Raw genomic sequence first — 19,256 nt, 5'->3', positions numbered from 1 at the left:
AGCTTCAATGTCACCTCTTCAGAGAGGCTTTCCCTGACCATGACCCTTCAGGTTCTTCTCTGTTCTCACAGAGTGTTCGTGCTCTTCTTCACTGTGCTCACCTACCAGAATCTGTAGTTATTTATTTCCTTATTTCTTTGTTTAGTGTCTTTACCACACTCAATTCTACTCTGAAATATCAGGGACTATAATATCCACCTGTTCACCACTGGAAACTCAGTGTCAGGCACACAGTAGGTCCTTGGTAAATATTTGTCACTGGAATGGACAGTGCCTCATCCAGTGCTGAAGTCCTGTGCTTTCTATGTCATAAAGTACTTATTCATAGATTTTAAAAGAAGGCTTTGTATGGATGGAAGTATCTCACAGACATAGATGCATGTATTTTTAGGATGAGGGAACATTCCCAATTATTTTCACAATGAATGGCTCCTCCCTCCTATTCTCATAGTGGTTTTGTTTCAGTTGAGGTATAATTTACATACAGTATTGCCCACATTTTAAATGAATTTTACACATATATACCACCATGGAGATCAAGATAGAAATGCAGAATGTTTATAGCACCCAGAATCCTCCATGTGTCTCCTCTCAGTCAATACCTCCAAAAGGTATCTGCTATTATTCCTATTAATATAGCCCAGTGCTGACTGCCTCTTAACATCATAAATGGAGTCATATATACATCATATAGTCTTTCATGTCTGTCTCTCTTCTTTTTTGGCTGAAAAAGTTGATTTGGAGATCCATTATGTTGTTCTATGTCCCAATAATTTATTGTGTTTTTTTTTTGTTGTTGTTGTTGTTGCTTTGTTATATTCCTTTGTGTGGATGCACCACTGCTTCATTATCCATTCTGCAGTGGAAGGACATGTGGGCTGCATCCAGCCGATGGCTATCATGAGCAAGGCTGCTGTGGCTATTACTGTACAAGTACCTTGGTAGCTGTGAAAACTCATGCCTGCTGAATGTAAGTCCGGAGTGAAAGGCTCCCAAGCGGCTACATGCTCAACTTCAGTAGATACGCCAGTGCTCCGAGGTGGTGGTGCCAGCTCTGCCCCGCCTTGCTCCGTAGCATCACCAGCTCTTTATCTTTCCCCATCCTCAATGTCGGCCATTCTGCTAGGTGTGAGGTGTACCCCGTGGAGATTCTGATTTGCCTTTCTCTGACGAGAAATGATGTTGAACACTTTATAATGTTTATGGGCCATAGAGGTATTTCAGGTATCAGTCTGTATGCATCAATTGCCAGTATATGTGAAGTGACTAAGTATTTTGACCATTTGTAAAAAAAAAAAAAAAGAATTGCTTATCTTTTTCTTATTAATCTGTAGAACTTTTTCCCTCTAACATTCTGGGTATGAGTTATTTAACAACTATATGTATCACAAATATCTTCTCCCAGTCTGCAGCTTCCCTTTTCACTCTCATAATGGTGTAATTTGATGAACAGATGCTGTTAATTTTAATTAAATATAATGTCCTCATCACTTTTTAAATGAAAGTGTTTTTTGTGTTGCATGTGACAAATTTTGCCCACTTTGGGTCTCCTATCGCGTTTTACATGAAAGAATAGAGTGAGGTAACTGTTTAAAGAGGGTCCTAGTACACCTGAAATGACATCTAGGACCAAGAAAGTGGAATAATGACAATAAAACAGGGGGCTCTCCCACTTCCCCTCAGCAGAGCCCAACCCATCCCATCCCCCCTCCAGGCCTTGCTCAAGTTCCTCCTCCTCCTTCATGAGGTGGCTCAGCTCCACCCTCTGCTCCTATGAGGAAAACATTCATCTCATCTCTTGGTAACTACTTAGACCATAGGATGAATTGCACTCCCCCCCAATCACCACTCAGAAATAGTCAACTCAGGCAGACAACAAAGAAATTACACCACATGGACCGAGAGTCATTCACCAGGTATATTTGAAGTCTAAGCTCTTTGAGCTATACACGTGCACAAATGATTCAATTGGTGGAAACCTCCCCCCCCCTCCATATTTAAACTTTTCAAACTTAAAATAGTGCGAAAGAGGTTTGCATAATGTGCGTCATGGAAATGCTGAGGCAATTCTGACTTCCACAGTGCTGGGAGCTTCCACGCTTCCCCCTCCCCAAGCCCAACCTCAGGAAAGAATTACTTGATCTGAGACAGATTCACACGGGCACTTTGCAATAAAGTTCACCAAGACTAACCATTTAGGTCATACCCTCCACTGAGCTTTTCTTTCATGACTACACAGACCGGTCATTTCAACTTATACTGAATTTTGTTGGAAATGTCTGATGTATCTGTTTTTTAACACTTAAAATTCATTTCCAAATATGTTCTCTCACCCAGATTTCTTTAGAACCTGCATTCTGGAAATTCTGTGTAGCATAAAAAGTCAAACAACCCACAGATGACTGAGAAGATTCAGCACAACATGGCTGAGGTCAAAATTTCTATTTCTCCCACTAGAGGGTGGCATTTCTTCACTATTCAGTCTAATCTCACATTTGTTATTGAAAAACCAAAAATCTCCACAGCAAAGGAAAGTCAAAGCACTTGCTTATTATACCCTCCTCAGATTTTATTTTTAAGAGGAGCCTTCATTTTTTTTCCTTATGGAAACTCAGGACTTTATGGGCAATGCTGTCCTCAATTTCACCCATCCTGTGTCCAGTACAATATTGCTATATTCACAGTAGAACGGACTAGAATTTCTGAGTGATCAGTCTATGTTTTAAGTTTCTGGTAAAACTAACATACACCTTAGTCAAAAACCACAACAATCCTTCTAGCAGTTGGCTGAGTTATTGTTCTTGTGTGTTTTTCTGAGGCTTGGGTATCGAAACTATTTCCCCCACTCCGTCGCAATTGGCATTTGCATCAAAGGTAATTCATTAGTGTACAGGAGTAGATGAGGCCTGGCACATACAGCAGAAGGAAATGGTTCTATAGGCGTATCTTCTGTAATGCACTTCGGGCTAGAGAAATATAAAAATCACATGTAACAAAAACAAATAATTGTTTGAGCAATATGGGCGTTGCATGAGTAGGATCGGCATACATTTATCATCCTTTGCCTTTTAACATGCTCAGCAGCTGCTACATTCTGGAGACTTAGTTTCCTCCAAATTGTCTACAACTGACATTAGCATTCTTCACTTTATTTAAAAACAAGTGGTCTTGATAGCAAAGATGTTAGCTAATCATTTATACATGGGCATGAGAAGTTTTGTGCCCTTTCAAAATTCAGCATTATCCATAATAGAGTGTAATATTATCTGAATATCTGTATTAGTCTATGAATGCATTCATAAGCAATGCACATATTATGTTTCAAAGCAGCAAATGGCTGAACAATCACTAAATAAAAAACATCCAGATTTTAAAAGCACAGCTGAAACATTTGTACAAATATACAAAGAGGAAAAACAATCGTTCAGACACCATGAAACTTTTGTAATAAATAGGTTTGTCTGAAATCGGTCTCTATCACCCTGGACAAGCCTCCCTACAGAGGCTGGGAAAGTTCTAGATGGAAGTTCAAAATCGACTGAGGAATATCTTTGGGGCCAAACTCAGTTTTGCTTCCAGGAATTTTAACAGAGCCATGAAGTATTGACCCAAAACAGTGAATATACCCAGACCTGTTGAGCTGAGCGATGCTGATAACTTTACTACTCTAGATAGGACATGGCTGGCTGCTAACAACCTGTGAGTTAATAGGAGATCCTCAAATCATGAAAGTAAATGCTGGTGATCATGCATGTCCTGGGAATGTCGGGATGCAGAGGACTGAGTGAGACCAGATAGGGATATCTCATGCAGTCAAACTCAAGTTTACTTATGGTCCTACTTCAGTGGCCGGGAATAAACAACTCACACATCAGGACTGGGACTGAAACAGCTCACAAACAACACAGGTGCTATTTTTTACTGATATCTCTGGCTTGTATCACCATGAGAGAATGAAGATATAGGCTGTGCTGACTGTTTAATAAGAAAATACTACTTTATTTCCTAAAACCTTCTAAATAATGGATTATTCTTGATGGTATGATATGATCAGGGAACATATCACCTTTCCTAGCCCTTTTGTCTGAGAGGCTTGATTACAAGGAAGGAATCTCAAACAACCAAACACCCAGTGATTTAAAGGCAATTTTTTTTCCGACAAACAACGGGGAAAAGAAAGCATGATAAAGAGACATATCGCCGAGGCGGAGCGGTGGCTCAGTCGGACACGGAGGGTGGCAGGCCGGGACGCCGGGTTTGGATGATTTTTGGCTTTGGGGCGATCTTTGGATCCTCTTCTTCCTCTATGTCACTGTCACACACGTGCACGACGACACTTGGGGTGGACTCGGTCCCTGCATGGAGCTCATACTTCTCTCCTGAAAAGCGAGAAGAGTGGGGGCGGGGGGGGGGGGGGGTGAGAAACAGGTTCTTTGGTGAGGTTTGCTTCAGGCAGTAAGAAGAATTTACAGTCTCAGGAAACCTGGGATCTTACCCAGGGATAGCTGGGGGCATTGGAAAATGGAACGAGACCTATCAGTCACGGTATCCCAGACCGACCACCTATCAACTGCAACACTGAACAGGCCACTCAGCCTCTCGCAGCCTCAGGTCCTCAACTGCAAGCGTCAAAATGGCAGGATCTCCCAGAGGATTGTGGATGGGTCTGGGAGTGAGTTATCAGTTTCTCTTCCATTTCCCAGCATTGCTGCTAATTGCTGTGTAACCATGAGCCAATCGCTTCACGCTCTCGCCTTCTGGGTATGGTCGTCTCTAAGTGTTGCAGCTGGACGCGACCTATAGCAGGAGCTGCCCCAGGATGGAATAAGGCAGGGTCGTTGCTTGTTTGGGATTTGCAGTAGTGACTGGGTAACTGAGTTAGGTGACTCTCAAGGTCCCTTTCAGTCCTAAAAGTCGGCCATTCTTAACTTGCCCATCTTACAATCAAATTGCTGTTAGCCAACTGGCTTCCTGTCTGTCTTTTTCAGTTTAGGAGGTGCTGGTTGAGCATTTCCCATGGTCTGGTCCATTGCTAGTTATAAGGGCTACAAAGTGCGCACGCGCACTCACACACACACACACACACACACACACACACACACACACACAGTCTGTGCCTTTCTCAAGAGCACAGCCCAGGGGTGCCTTTGCAAGCAATATTCCATGTTAAGTGCAGGGTGGAAATGTGTATCACGGACTATGATACCAAACTGTAAGGGGCAAGTAACTCTAAAAGGCTGTGGTGTACATACAGATGCTACTCAGAGCTCGTGTGAATGTGTTTGTTCTCCTTCAAGAACGTTGCCATTTTTATCAAAATCCCAGGGCAGAAGGACCATTTCAGATATTACTAAGGAGAGGAACCTACTGCACTGGCTTTATCTGAAAGGTGCAGAAAAGGCTGTGGGCCAGGGTGGGCAGACCTGGTCGGGGCATCTTTGCGTGGTGGTTCGCAAGCACCTGGCAGCTAACGGCAGGTACTTGTTCAGAAGAGTTTTCCAGTATGAGGATGCAACCTGCAAACTCTGACTTCGTGACATTTGCTTGGTGCCCGCACCCCCAGGTGCTCCACTGTTACAGGGCTTCCTGTGACAGGCAGGCGGCTGCGGTCCTGGGAGGGCACTGGCATGCACATAGCCTGACCCCTCCCTCCCTTCCTCCCTTCCTCCCTTCCTTCCTTCCTTCTTTCCTTCCTTCCTTCCTTCCTTCCTTCCTTCCTTCCTTCCTTCCTCCCTCCCTCCCTCCCTCCCTCCCTCCCTCCCTCCCTCCCTCCCTCCCTCCATCATGCATCAGGGTTTTTCACTGGAGAGGGACAACAGTGCAGGTGGAGGGCAGTGCCCGGAGGGCCGCTGAGGACCCATAAAGGAACAGAAACAAGGGATCCAGGAGAGCCCTGCAGCCCCTCCCAGCCATCAGGCTAATTAACGTCACATTCTCATGTGTAAGTTCCTCAGCAAATGGTGACTGAGTTCACTGTGTCCAGGGCGCCCAACATTTTCTTTCCTGCTGGAACACCGCGCAGTTCTGAATGGGGACTCCCTCACGCAAGAGACGGAGGAAGAAAGGACGTCTGAGCAACCAAATGAGGTGGTTCTTGTTTTGTGGGCAGGGTTTCTTTGAGGTTTGCACGTTTGGAGAAGTGCCTTGGGAGGTAACACAAGTGGCCGCTGAAGTCGCCGAAGTCCCCTTTGTGGTCCTGCTGGTTGTGACACAGGGAAGAGGGAGCAGCAGTCACCTATCCTCTGAGGCGGGGCTGACAGGAGAGTCTGCCATAGCAGAGTGAGCGTGGAGACTGTGGGGGTGAGGAGGTGACACAGGGACCCTGGCCAGGGGATGACCGACACCCTGCTCCTTTCCTCATCTGCTGGTAAGAAGTTAGCTTTTTGAAAATAGTAGTAAAATATACATTATGAAGCTAGCTTTTCAATCAAACCACTGTTTGCCCTGCCTTGCATAAGGAACAAGCTCTAAAAGACTTCCCTAGTTGCAATGAGTTTACTCTTCAAAAGTGGGTGCCTTCCTCAGTCTAGAGGTACTGGGCGTCCACTCGGGATGGAGGGGCAAGCGCCCTGTGTAGGGCATCCCATTGGGGGACATCCTGTGCAGGGCGACTTTCACGTCGAGTTACCAAAGTCAGATGGCTTGGAAGTAGAGAGAGTTCACTGCTGTGATCCCACTGACTCTGACATTTCACTGTTCTAAATTTGGCAACTTTCTTACTATCAAAATCCAGCAAAGCTAAACAGCTGTTGAGAGCCCATGAAATAAAAAGAAATAGCTTTGGTTTAGTTTTTGGTTGAATTTCTCTCTCTCTTTTTTTCCTTTTGGCCTCTCTTTCCCTTTGGGCTTCAGCTCATTCCTGCGGCATGAGGAATGATCTCAATGCTGTCACCTGCATGGGGACATGGGACCTCGTCTTCACAGGGCGGGCAGGTCCTGCCCCAGGACAGTGGGCAGGGCCATGCATGGCAGCCAGTCTGGTAAAGGCCAAGCAGAGTCCGCCCATCACAAACTGTCACTTCCCCTGTGAGCAGAAAGGTGACCGGGATCAACCCCCCGCTCCCAAAATGCATTGGCCAGGGATTTCCAACAACCCCCACGAAACAGATTCCCAGCCACACAAATGCACAATCCTCCAGCACGTGGTCCAAAGTTAGATTCTCATCCAGGCCTTTGACACTGATGTAGGCTTGGCTACTGCTCAAAAGCAATGCCAAGGTTCTGCATCCTCTTTTCCTGAGTGGATGGAGACAGGTTGCAGACAGCATCCCTCTTTCTGCACGTCTGGAGGAAGGGGAGGTGCCACGGTCTGCTTCCTGTCCTCAGGAAGGAGGGGGTTGAGTTCCTGTGCTGATGAGCTGGCTGGGGACGCTGTGACGTCTTCTGGCACAATCACAGAGAAAGGTGTTGGTGATTATTGGGCCAAGTGCCCCAAGAAGTTCTCCATCGTGCTGTCTTGGGTGTATGGGCCATGAGTTGCCCCTTCTTGAATTCTTTTTTTTTAAAAAAAATATATTTTATTGATTTTTTTACAGAGAGGGATAGAGAGTTAGAAACATCAATGAGAGAGAAACATCGATCAGCTGCCTCTTGCACACCTTCTACTGGGGATGTGCCCGCAACAAGGTACATGCCCTTGGCCGGAATCGAACCTGGGACCTTTCAGTCCGCAGGCTGACGCTCTATCCACTGAGCCAAACCGGTTAGGGATTCTTGAAATCTTATATGCATGGTTTGTAAATGTCAGCATAATGCAGGTGTGTGGCGGCTGGGCTGATAATGCTGTGTTTATGTGTAGTAAAGCAGAGGTCAGGCTGCTCCGATTCCTAGTAAAGAAACGTTTGTGAAGGGGGAAAGAGAAACCTCTCTAAAGCCTTAGCGCAGTGGTTCTCAACCTTCCGAATGCCGCGGCCCTTTAATACAGTTCCTCATGTGGTGGTGACCCCCAACCATAACATTATTTTCGTTGCTACTTCATAACTGTAATTTTGCTACTGTTATGAATCGTAATGTAAATAGCTGATATGAAGGATGTATTTTCATTGTTACAAATTGAACATAATTAAAGCACAGTGATTAATCACAAAAACAATATGTAATTATAGATGTGTTTTCAGATGGTCTTAGGCGACCCCTGTGAAAGGGTCATTCGACCCCCTAAGGGGTCGCGACCCACAGGTTGAGAACCGCTGCATTAGTGCCTCCCAGGACAAGTCCTCATATGACTTTTTCCAGGGAAAACAGCACCCTGCACAGGAGGCTTGCAAAGCACGGCAACGTGCAGCAGGCATAAGGCGAAGGTTTGCTTTATTTCTCGGCAAATCGGCTGCTCTCCTCAGAAGACTCTTTCCCTGGAACAACACGAGCTCCCCATTCCTGTCCCTGCAAGAAGCTCCAACCTCAGCCTGATCTCACACCTGCATCTCGACGTACTGACATCTCCATCTAAGTCTCCTGCTCTTTTCCGAACTCAAATGCCTAAAGCAGAATGATGTATTTCCCTGTCAATCTATGTTTACTTCTAGCGATCCCATTTCTCTTAGAGCCTTCTAGATGCAAATCCTTGAAGTTGGTCATCCTCGAATTCACTCTTTCTCTGATCCACTGTAGTTGTCACCGGCATCACTGAATTCGCTTTGAAACATTTCTCATGTGCTCCCTCCGCAGATCCTGCCTGCACTGACCTATTTGTGGTTCACCTCCTCCCACCCAGAGGACTCTGAGCTGGGCTCCTCACGCCAGGAAGTCACCCCCCTGCCAGAATACACTTCCTAAAAACATTGGGAAACTTCACCTTATCACTTACTAGTGGTGTGAGTCTGAGTGTTCTACAACATTTCTAAGCCTCAGTTTTCCTCACCAGTTAAGTGGGGATGACACCATGTCTGTGGGCTCCTACAAAATAAAGAATTATGTGCCAAATCCTTTACACAGCCCTCGAAAGATGCATGATACGATTATTTAAGGCAGCGGTTCTCAACCTGTGGGTCGCCACCCCTTTGGGGGTCGAACGACCCTTTCACAGGGGTCGCCTAAGACCATCGGAAAACACATATATAATTACATATTGTTTTTGTGATTAATCACTATGCTTTAATTATGTTCAATTAGTAACAATGAAATGGGGGTCACCACAACATGAGGAACTGTATTAAAGGGTCGCGGCATTAGGAAGGTTGAGAACCACTGAATTTTAAGGCAATATTGTGGTCAGTCCTGTCCTCCAAAATAATTTCTGGTTTTCAATCTGACGAAAGAATCTAGTTACACTTGACAATAGTTAACGAATGAAGCAGCTGATTAATTGCAAAGAGCTTTTGGAGGAGTCACTGTTGGAAAAACACTAAGGGGTGGATGATGACCCTGCTGGATTCCAGGTAACAGTACGGCTCCATGAATCCTGATCCTCAAAATTGAATGATCCTTTTCCTCTTGACCTCTGCCTCCTTCTCTACTCTTTGGTAAGTTTCCCTCCTTTTTCTTCTCTCTTCCTACCCATTTCCAAGTTGCCTTTTTAGTGAGCTCTCTGATTTTCTTTTTCTGAGATAGCATGAACCACATATTCCTAATGCTTGATTAGGTCACCTTTTGTGTTACTCATTATTTTACCTGGGAATGTTTTATATTTAAACCACTGAAGCCAGGACTTAACCTTGTTTTGTGATGGCTGCAGTGTAGGGTGCAAGTAAGTGCTCAATAAATATGCTATTGGTTTATGAAGGCACCAAGCTGGGCCGTTGGAGACCTCCTTGTGTAGTGTCCGGCACATATGCACACGTGATTTTCCTCTTGTAGTTACACTTGTTATGTAAGTTCTAGCTTTTCAGCTGAGCTGAAAACTACAGAAGGACAGGTATTTCACTTACTTTCAGGATGCTCTCAGGGCTAGGTCATAGAAACCTGCTGTCTGCCTTAAACATCACAACTATTTACTGAGCACTTGCCAGATGCCAGACCCAGCTCTAAGTACTTCACTTAAATTAGATATTTAATTAGGGCAGCAGATCTGTCATGTGGGTTTTGTAATGTCTTCTTCATACAGGAGGAAAGTGAGATCACACAGGTAGTAAATAGCAGAGCCAGGATTCAATCAAACTCAATTAAACTCCGTCTGACTTCAAAGAACTTGCTCATAACCACTCCCATTATCCTCACTGATTTCATGTTCTACAAGAGACTCTACTGAAAGAAAGCCCATTTAATCTTTTACTTTAATACGCTTTCCCTGCAACTCATAGTTTTAGTGAATATTGGTTCTCTCGCAAAAGAAGGAGTATGTATTCCTTTTGCATCTTGCCTCTTTTGTTTGGCCAATTGCTATTGTTTCTAGACATGGTCTCCTTGACAACGAATCTTCTCAAAAGACAACACTTAATACATTATAAAAAGAAAAGGACTATAAATTATAGACTGAGCTCATCTACATCTCTTATGGTGACTTCGGACTCTGATAAAAGACCCTCTGCATTTCCTTCTTGCTTTAACTTTATTATCTTTCATATTAAAGGTGAATTCTCAACAGGAAAGTTACGTGTAGTAACAGATTGTATTTTGCGAAGATGGTCATATTTCCTGCCCAGCATTACTCTTCGAGAACCTTGCCACTCCTTCAATAAGGACTGTTTGCACTGTGTTCCCTCCCCTCAGATCTGGGTAGGCCTTTATGGCTGCCTTGACTGATACAGTATGACTTATCAGTGTGACTTCTGAGTTAGTCACAAAAATGCCAGGCACTTCTGCCTGCTCTGACAGGATGCTCACTCCTGGAAACTCACCTCCATGCTGTAAGGAAGCCCAAGCAGCCCATGGAGAGGTGCCACGGTCCCTGACCCTCCACCTTCCTGAGTTCTCAGCCAGAAGCCATGTGAGCGAACCATCCTGAAAGCTGATTGGCCAGTCCCCGGCTGCACTGCCCCCACAACAATGCACAGAGCAGAGAGGAGCTGTCCCCTGAACTCTGCCCAAATATCATAACTGTGAGCAAAATAAATGATTGCTGTGGTTTTAAATCCTGGGTAGGGGCAGTGTGACATGCCCTGTCTCTGTGACAGGGTGAGTAATATGGTATGGCTCTGGATTTCAGCGTCAGGAAGCCCTGGCTGTCGCTCAACTAAACCACAGTCTCAGCTTTAGCCTTTGGTCAGGAACAAAGCTGGCACTGTTGAGCTCATCTGACTTATTATTTAACCCTCGGTGAGCTCTGAACCAAATAGGAGAAAAGCAGGTGTCAGTTATAATCTATGCTAAATGTTAAGAATGGGTGATGGCTTCTCAAGCCAAGTACTAAGGACATTTCCAGCGGGACCCTGAACATAGAACTGGGCTGGGCTGTGCGCCGAGCCCTCAACCTTAGTTGGGGTTAAGAGCCCTTTATATTGATTGAGAAGAAAAATGGAAATTCCAATATTAAACCATTGCAGGGGTGGTCACGTTTAAAAGGCAACTGCAATGCCCTACCCACATGTTTTTATTGTCAGTGTGATTTTTCTCAAGAGAAAGTGGGAGCATGGGTCTTGATTGACAGAATAAGTTCAATGGCATTTCCATGTGTGTTAGTTTCACTGAATACACTTCCCGTTGGTGAGAAGGAACACGGGCATTGAGGGGAGAGTTACATGTGCTTGAAAGGTGTTTATATTCAGATTCCCTTTCCTTTCAGCGCTGGGCTAGGACTTCACGTTTGGCAGGGAGAGGAAGGCCCACAAGGCTGCCAAGCCCAGGTGACTGCTCCCTGTCACCTGCAGAGAAGACGTGCCTGGTACTGATCCAGCTTTCAGACAAGTGGGGGAGGTGGGAAGGAGAGTGACAAGCTAGGAGCCGGGAAGAGGAGGCGGGAGGAGTACTTGTCCTCTCTTCCCTCTACCCCAGCATCGGCCCCTATTTGTTCTCCATGATTTTGAACCTTCTCTCAGTCCTGGCGGGGATAATGCTGGTTTGTTTGGGGCCTAATGTTCCTCAAGGGAAGGACTGAGTTATAGGGAAAAACATTCCCCCACAAACTTTTCCAAAGCTGCACCCTCCTCCCATCCAGATATGCTATTTAACAGTATTTTCAAGTTTTCTACTTGCAATCTTGTCTCCCTCTATTTTTCCAAAGGAAAGGAAAGAAAGAGAGAGAGGGTCTGTGTGTTGCAGGGGCGGGGGGGGGGGGGGTGGTGGTGGAGGGGAGCAGTGACACTTCTCTCTACTGCCTCCTTCTTTTTCCCTCTTCTGTCTGCTCCACACTGGTCCCTTGGGCTCCTGACTAGGCAGTCTTTGCCTCTATGTCTCTGTCACACTTGACAACCACCTGATAAATACTCCTGAAGTGTAATTAGTGTGGCTCTCAAACACTCCCAGTGGATCTGAAAAAGTGATGGGGATTTTTTTTTAATCCTCACCCAAGGAAATTTTTCCATTGATTTTTAGATATAGGGGAAGGGAAGAAGGAGGGGGCGAGACAGAGAGAGAGAGAGAGAGAGAGAGAGAGAGAGAGAGAGAGAGAAAAACATTCACATGAGAGACACATGGACTGGTTGTCTCCTGATCGCACCCAACAGGGACCAGAGATCGAACCACCTCTGAGATACGTGCCCTTGACCAGGAATCAAAACCAAGACTCTTTGGTCTATGGGCCGATGCTCTAACCGCTGAGCAACCAGCCAGGGCAGTGATGGGGATTTATTTGTTTGTCACAGGGTATGGACACTGGCATTTAGTAGGTGATGCCCAAAGATGCTAAGTGTACTGCAATGTGTAGGGCTGTCAGTTACAAAATATCACAGTGAGAAACACTGAGCTAAGAGTTTACAACAGGCACTTAGATTTTAATAGGAGACTAGGATCCAGTTTGAAAACGAGCTGACAATAAAATGGAGAACTAAGTCCAGGGCTGGACATGTGGATGTAGACGGGTTACATCATTTGATGTTCACAACAATCTGATTATACAATATATATATATATATATATATATATATATATATATATATATATTTGTCCCAAAATTCACGCAAGATTTGCAATGAAATTGAATTGCAAATCTTGCGTGAATCTTGGGACTATATATATATATATATATATATATATATATATATATGTATTTCAGAGAGGAAGGGAGAGGGAGAGAGATATAGAAACATCAGTGATATGAGAGAATCATTGATCGGCTGCTTCCTATATACCCCACACTGGGGATCAAGCCCACAACCCAGGCATACGGAATAGAACTGTGACCTCCTGGTTCATAGGTCGATGCTCACCCACTGAGCCATGCCAGCCGGGCATACTCTTTTAAAAATACATATATATTTTTTATTGATTTCAGAGAGGAAGAGAAAGATAAAAACAATGTTGAGAGAGAATCATTGATCAGCTGCCTCCTGCACGCCCACACTGGGGATTGAGCCTGCAACCCGGGCATGCACCCTGACTGTGAATCCAACAGTGACTAACTGGTTCATAGGTTGATGCTCAACCACTGAGCCACATCAGCAGGGCTAATTTTACTTTTGAGGAAGCTGAGGCACAGAGAGGTTAAGAAAGCTTCTCAAGGTCACATAGGTACTCAAAAGTAGAGTCTGGATTCAAACTTTCAAATTCATATCCTGAGTTTTAATCATCATCCGAAAGCAAGAGAAATACCTCTCTTTTTGTTGGAGTTTCATTTATAGCTACAGGGTGCGGGGGTGGGGGTGGGGGGCGGAGGGAAGAGGAGGAGGTATTCCAGGGCAGAGGGATTTATTGGAAACTTAAAATCACAGCTATTTGGTAGCTGCCTGTTCACAACCTCAATCTGAGAGTGAAGAAAGAACTTCTTTTCTAAGTAGATGGTGAAAGAGGGATTTAGGATTAAAAGAAATACTGCAGGGAGAAAGGAATATTCCAGGGAGGAAAGTCCTTTGAAAATTTTTCTCTCCGATTCCTTTTTGTTTTCATGAGCCCCTATTTGACTTTAAGAGGGCCTGGAGAAAGAGGTTATGGGTGGACTTGAGGGTGGATCGATCACAACTCTCTCCCTTTCCTCTGTGCAGCTGCTGTTTCTGTGGAAGGACCCCCTCTGAGCCTGGTGCAAAGAGTATGAAGCAAAGCACAGACAGCCCAAATATTTCACTGACAGCTCAGAGAACAGGCTATTTAAGTAACAATCACCACACCTGCGCACCATTCTTTCTGGCTGGTAGACACTATTCTGAGTGCTTCACAGACCTTCATCCGTCTACCGGCAGAGGAGACATCTCTCTGAGGATGCCCGGCTAAACATTACTGCTCAGAGCCATGAATGTGATTGGTTCTGTGTGCCAGCCCCCGGACTAAGTGCTTTATGTATATTAATTGTTCCATCTTCAAGATGACCTGGCAAGTTGTCCAGTAGTGAGCATTAAAAAACTACCCAGAGGGGTGAAGTAAATAGTCCAAGGTCACCAGGATTCCGATTGAGGTCTGCGGAAGTCAAAGCATGATCACCATACTGGCTCTGGTGTTTAGGAAGGAGGTGGGATACGGCACACCATCGACTTTCCTGTCTTAGTAGGTCTAGTGACCGATTTTCCAATAATAAGAAAACCTTATTAACATGAATGACCGGCCCCTTTCTCCTTATCCCACATCCTCAGGCCTGCCCCACACCAAAGCAGGAAAACAGAGGGGGTTCTTTGTAAGATGAAGGCAGGGGGTAGGGATGGGGGTGGGGGAGAGTACTTCTGTGGTTTTGTTAGAAGTGGCTCTTCCTTCCTTCCTTCCTTTCCTTTCCTTTCCTTTTCCTTCCTTCCTTCCTTCCTTCCTTCCTTCCTTCCTTCCTTCCTTCCTTCCTTCCTTCCTTCTTTCTTTCTTTCTTTCTTTCTTTCTTTCTTTCTTTCTTTCTTTCTTTCTTTCTTTCTTTCTTTCTTTCTTTCTTTCGTTCTGTTTATTAATCCTCACCGGAGGATATTTTTCCCATTGATTTTTAGAGAGGGTGGGAGGTGGGGGAAGGGGAAAGAAAGAGAGAGAAAGAAAAACATCAATGTGAGAGTGGGGTCAGGGATGGAATTTCCAACTTTTGTCTTATTTTGCTCTCGACCAGGAGTGGAACCCAGGCTGCAGCCGGCACTCTACCACTGAGCACACCAGCCAGGGCTAAGGGCGGTGCTCTCTTTCAATGAAGGAAAGTTTGCTTATCTTCTGGGGGGTTTCGCTCTCAGATTGGATTAGGGCGGCCATTTGTCTTCATTCCCACTTGTGTTACGTAGGATCTTAAGTACTTCATGGAGACAACTGATCGACTGAAGACCTGAATTAATGGTTGGGACAAAGAGGAGGAGCCCTAGGAGGAGGGTAAGGGGAGAAAGACTAAGGAAACCATAGCGGGAGAGGAAGCGGGAAGGCCAGGGTTGAGCGGAGACAAGGGGCCCTGTGAAGTCTGTGAGGTGTGCCTGTCCACAGGGGCGAGAGGAAAGGAGCCAACATAAGAGCAGAAAGCTGCTGCTCTGAGCTCCTGGTGTGCTCGGTCAGAGAGTCCTGAGGTGTCCACCCTGGGAGTGGCCACCCTGTTCTACCTTCCCTGATATCAGGGGTGTGGCTATGGGATGGGCGAGTGCTTTCGAATTTTGGTCACGTGTCCTTTCTATTTTTTATACAATGTGCATGTCTTACCTGTGAAATAAAAAAAGCAAGTATTTTATATTGCTACTCAACATGGATTGAAAATGATTGTGGAGTATATGCTGAGATGAAAACCTCCTCTACAATTTTTTTTCCAGGGAAAATTCTTCAAAGGAGATAAACAATGACGAGCATGTATTCCAGGATCAGAAATCTATGTCCCTTGGGTGGGGAGTGACCCAAAGAGGCTGCACTAACTGGATCACTGGAGACGGGCTGTTTTATTTGCTTTTCATGCCTGTGACCAGAAAGCAGCAAACGCTTACCAAGAACTGAAGCTTCCATAACAGTTACACCAGATGCACCCACAACAGGGGTGTTCGTGTATATTTTCAAAACGGAATTTTCTCTCCCTTTGAATCGATGAGCTTGGGATAGAAAACTTTTCTTCCTTATAAGTTACATGAATGACTGAAATATATTTTTCCATTTGGAGGAAACAATATCTACCAAGCAGCAAACCGGCAAAATTGCTTTACTATGGCATGTTTTGATGGAGAGGAATTTGGAAAAAATCTAAATATAGCAGATGTACTCGATTTGAAACTCGAGCACCATATTAAGCCTTCCTCTGCAGTTAACTAAAATTGATCTCTCTAACAAGAGCTAAAAATAGCAGGTGGAAAACAGGGAACAGACAATGACTTTTCATATCTCTCCCCCAGGCATTTCCAGTGACAATGGACGTGACCTTCGGGAGCCCTCCTAGAGAGCAGAACAAGGGCTGGCATTTCACCTCCCACCTCCAATCTACCACCCGCTCGCTGCAGCGACAGCTCTATTTTGCCATTTTTGCTGATTGGTATAGATAAGCTTCTTTTGCTGGGCTGGGTTTTCGTTTTCCCTATTTTGTTTTACATTCAAAAAGAACACAGCACTAGACTCTCTCTGGGGTCAGGAACAATGGGTATTAGACAATAAACCAAAAGTATTCGATCCACTCTCCCGCTGGTCAAAGTCCATCTTATTTTGCCCAGGTCATTGTTATATGACCGGCTTCTCTAAATTCCCCAGGGGGACTAATACCAATGCAGAAAGCTTCTGTTTTATAGAGGTGATGGCTGTCCTTTCAACAGAGCAGAAGAAGGCAAATTCTGATCCCTGTGTCCCTCTGTACAAGAGATGGAAAGAGCCAGAGGGTGCAGTGGGTGTGTTTTTTTGAGGTGGGGGGAGAGGTGGGCAGTAAGCAGAGCACTGAAATGTGGAGGAACCAAGTGTGTAAGCTGTTTTGTATTTTTTACATTTCCTTTGGCAACAATCTTGACTTTCTTCTGGAGAAATTAATTTTACTCCTCAAGAGATCTCTCTGGTTTCTCAAAATTGTTTACTCTCCAGGGCCGGGGTAGTGGCTTGATCAATCCTTTCTGCTGCTTGCCAGTGGCAGAGGAACATGTTTTAACCTACCAGCTGTGCAGCCTCAGGCAAGTTACTCAACCTCTCTGTGCCTCACATTCCCCAGCTGAATAAATGAGGAAAATAACAATGCTTGTCTCAGAGTTGTAGTGAGCATTGAATGCAATAATATGATAATGTGTTTAGAACAGTGCCTGACACCCAGCAAGCCCTCTATAGAAATTTTAGTCATTGTTGCTATTTAATTTTTTCCCCTAATTTCTCTATGTTTATTTACTTCCTGGATCAAAAACAGAACATGCAGTCATGGGGACACTGATTAAGAACGTTTCAAACTGTGTTCTTATATTTCCCAGAATGCAAACTTGTCCTCTCTGTGTTAAACAGAACTCAGATGCCTCGTCAATGTTAGGTGGCCCCCGTCTCATGTTGTAACATTCTGTGAAGGGTTTCAAAGGCACCCACAGGTTTGGGTGGATAAGGACTCCTTGGGAATTGCACTGTTCTCTCCATACTTGTTTTGAGAGCCTCGCTAGAAGTTGTGGGGAAGGGGGGCAGATAGACAGACAGGAGCAGAGCTAGGGCGATGGGCCAGGCACAGAAGGTCTCCAGGGTGGAAAGCCCCAGGTGCCCAGCAAAGGATAGTCACCCCCAGGGTGACCTTTCCTCCCCGAGCATATTGCTGATCATGAGGTTTGGACCCCCTGCCCTTTCCTCCCTAGAGATAACATCTAGGCCTCAGTTATATTTCAGCTCCAGACCCAGAAAAGCAACAAAACCAGGTAAATGACCCCACAGCTGACCTCAGGATCAGCTACACTGTGTAATGACCCTCTGCCTTGGTGCCGACAAATCAATCAGTGGAGACCTAGACCCTGAAAGGACACACTGCAAAGCTGCTGAATATTCTAGTGAGATCTTCCCCTGGCACCACCCTTAAAACCTCCACAATTAAAACCCTCAGGATTGAGCGCCCAGAGCGCTCTCCCTCCCTGGAGCACACAGGAGCCTTTCCCTTCTCCCTCTCTCCCCGCACGTCCTCACTCCCTTTGCCTCTATACTTGTTTCCTAAATCCATTTCTTCTATGAGTTACTTCTACCTCTGTGATTTTATAAATAAATATTCTCTCATAGATTGAGTCTTGGCTCTGAATTCTTTCTTAGTCAGAACTCAAGTACTGAGGTTGAGTTGAACCCAGGTCCAGTCTGACCTCACCGTCTCAAGCCTGGTGCCCCTTCAGCTGCCTACCACAGTTCCAGGAAATTCTAGACCAGGGTCACCAGGTTTCCTTTCTTAAAGAATAGGGGCGCAGTCTTGCCCCTGCTTGTTCGAGCCAAATCCTGTGTCCTCATCCTCACTTTTGTCCTCCGTGAAAGGGTCTTACGAATGCGTGTCATTGCCTGCCTTGGACAGCGTGACAAGTCACAGCTCCCACAAGCCAGCCGGTTTGCTGAAGTGATCCAGAGCGTGAGTACTGTCTAGCCCTGGATCCCAGCCCCAGGATGCTCTGTCTTCAGACTTACTTTTCGTCAGCCCTACGAATTTAGCACTATTAGTCATTCCTCCGAAGCAGAAGCAAAACTCCACTCCTTCAATCATTTGAGTTGCTTTTCTCTGCTCTCATTCTAATTTGTTTCTGCATTCCTGGAACAGAGGTAGCCATCCCTTAGCACAGAGTGAGTTATAACTTGTTACTGAAATGATTCTGCCAAAGGATTAAAAATGAATTTTACTAAATCATATTTTTTTAAAAAATGGAAACGCTAGAAGTCCTCTCGTTGAAGAAAACATTAATTTAGTGCTGCCTGGCTCAGTTTTGCTACAGCCGGAAGGAAGCAACACTTTGCCAGTGAAGAAACTCTCTCTAGGCAGGCTAATCGCTCTGTCTATTCACTCATTCTATATTTATTGAGCACCTACTGTGTGCAAGGTGCCATCAGGCACCAGGAATACCAAAATGAGTACAACAGACATTTTCCCCTCAAAAAGTAGGGAAGACAGTAAATGAAATAATGGAAAATTACCATAAAGAGAAGCGAGCATTTGTGCAAAGTGCCATGAGGAGACTGAAGGAGCAAGTCCTCACGCTGGCCCCTCACAGGGAAGGGGACAGCAGAGATGTGGATGGGGAGGATGCAGGGTATGGCCCTGCTCTCTCATCATTGTAGCTAAAACAGCTGCCAGAGGCCCAGGCTCCTAATAGAATTCTGTGATGTTTTCAACTCCATTGCTGGACACAAATCATTCATCTGTGTGGGGTAAAGGAGCTTCAAGGACACAGGGA

General features: G+C 45.1%; 1 protein-coding gene across 4 annotated transcripts in view; it reads right to left on the bottom strand.

Annotated features, from left to right (window-relative positions):
* Nucleotides 1-1,904: 1,904 nt before the first annotated feature.
* The window catches only part of RCAN2 (regulator of calcineurin 2), a 246,135-nt gene continuing 228,783 nt past the window's right edge, over nucleotides 1,905-19,256 (bottom strand). For all 4 annotated transcript variants that reach the window (XM_036317025.1, XM_036317024.1, XM_036317026.1 and 1 more), the window contains one exon: nucleotides 1,905-4,379. In XM_036317025.1, coding sequence (XP_036172918.1) covers nucleotides 4,219-4,379 — 161 coding nt within the window. In that variant the 3' untranslated portion in view covers nucleotides 1,905-4,218. The remainder of the gene's footprint in view (nucleotides 4,380-19,256) is intronic.

This window comes from Myotis myotis, unplaced genomic scaffold (genome assembly GCF_014108235.1).
Source record: "Myotis myotis isolate mMyoMyo1 unplaced genomic scaffold, mMyoMyo1.p scaffold_m19_p_7, whole genome shotgun sequence".
Classification (NCBI taxonomy): domain Eukaryota; kingdom Metazoa; phylum Chordata; class Mammalia; order Chiroptera; family Vespertilionidae; genus Myotis; species Myotis myotis.
This window is presented reverse-complemented; position numbering and strand designations above follow the sequence as displayed.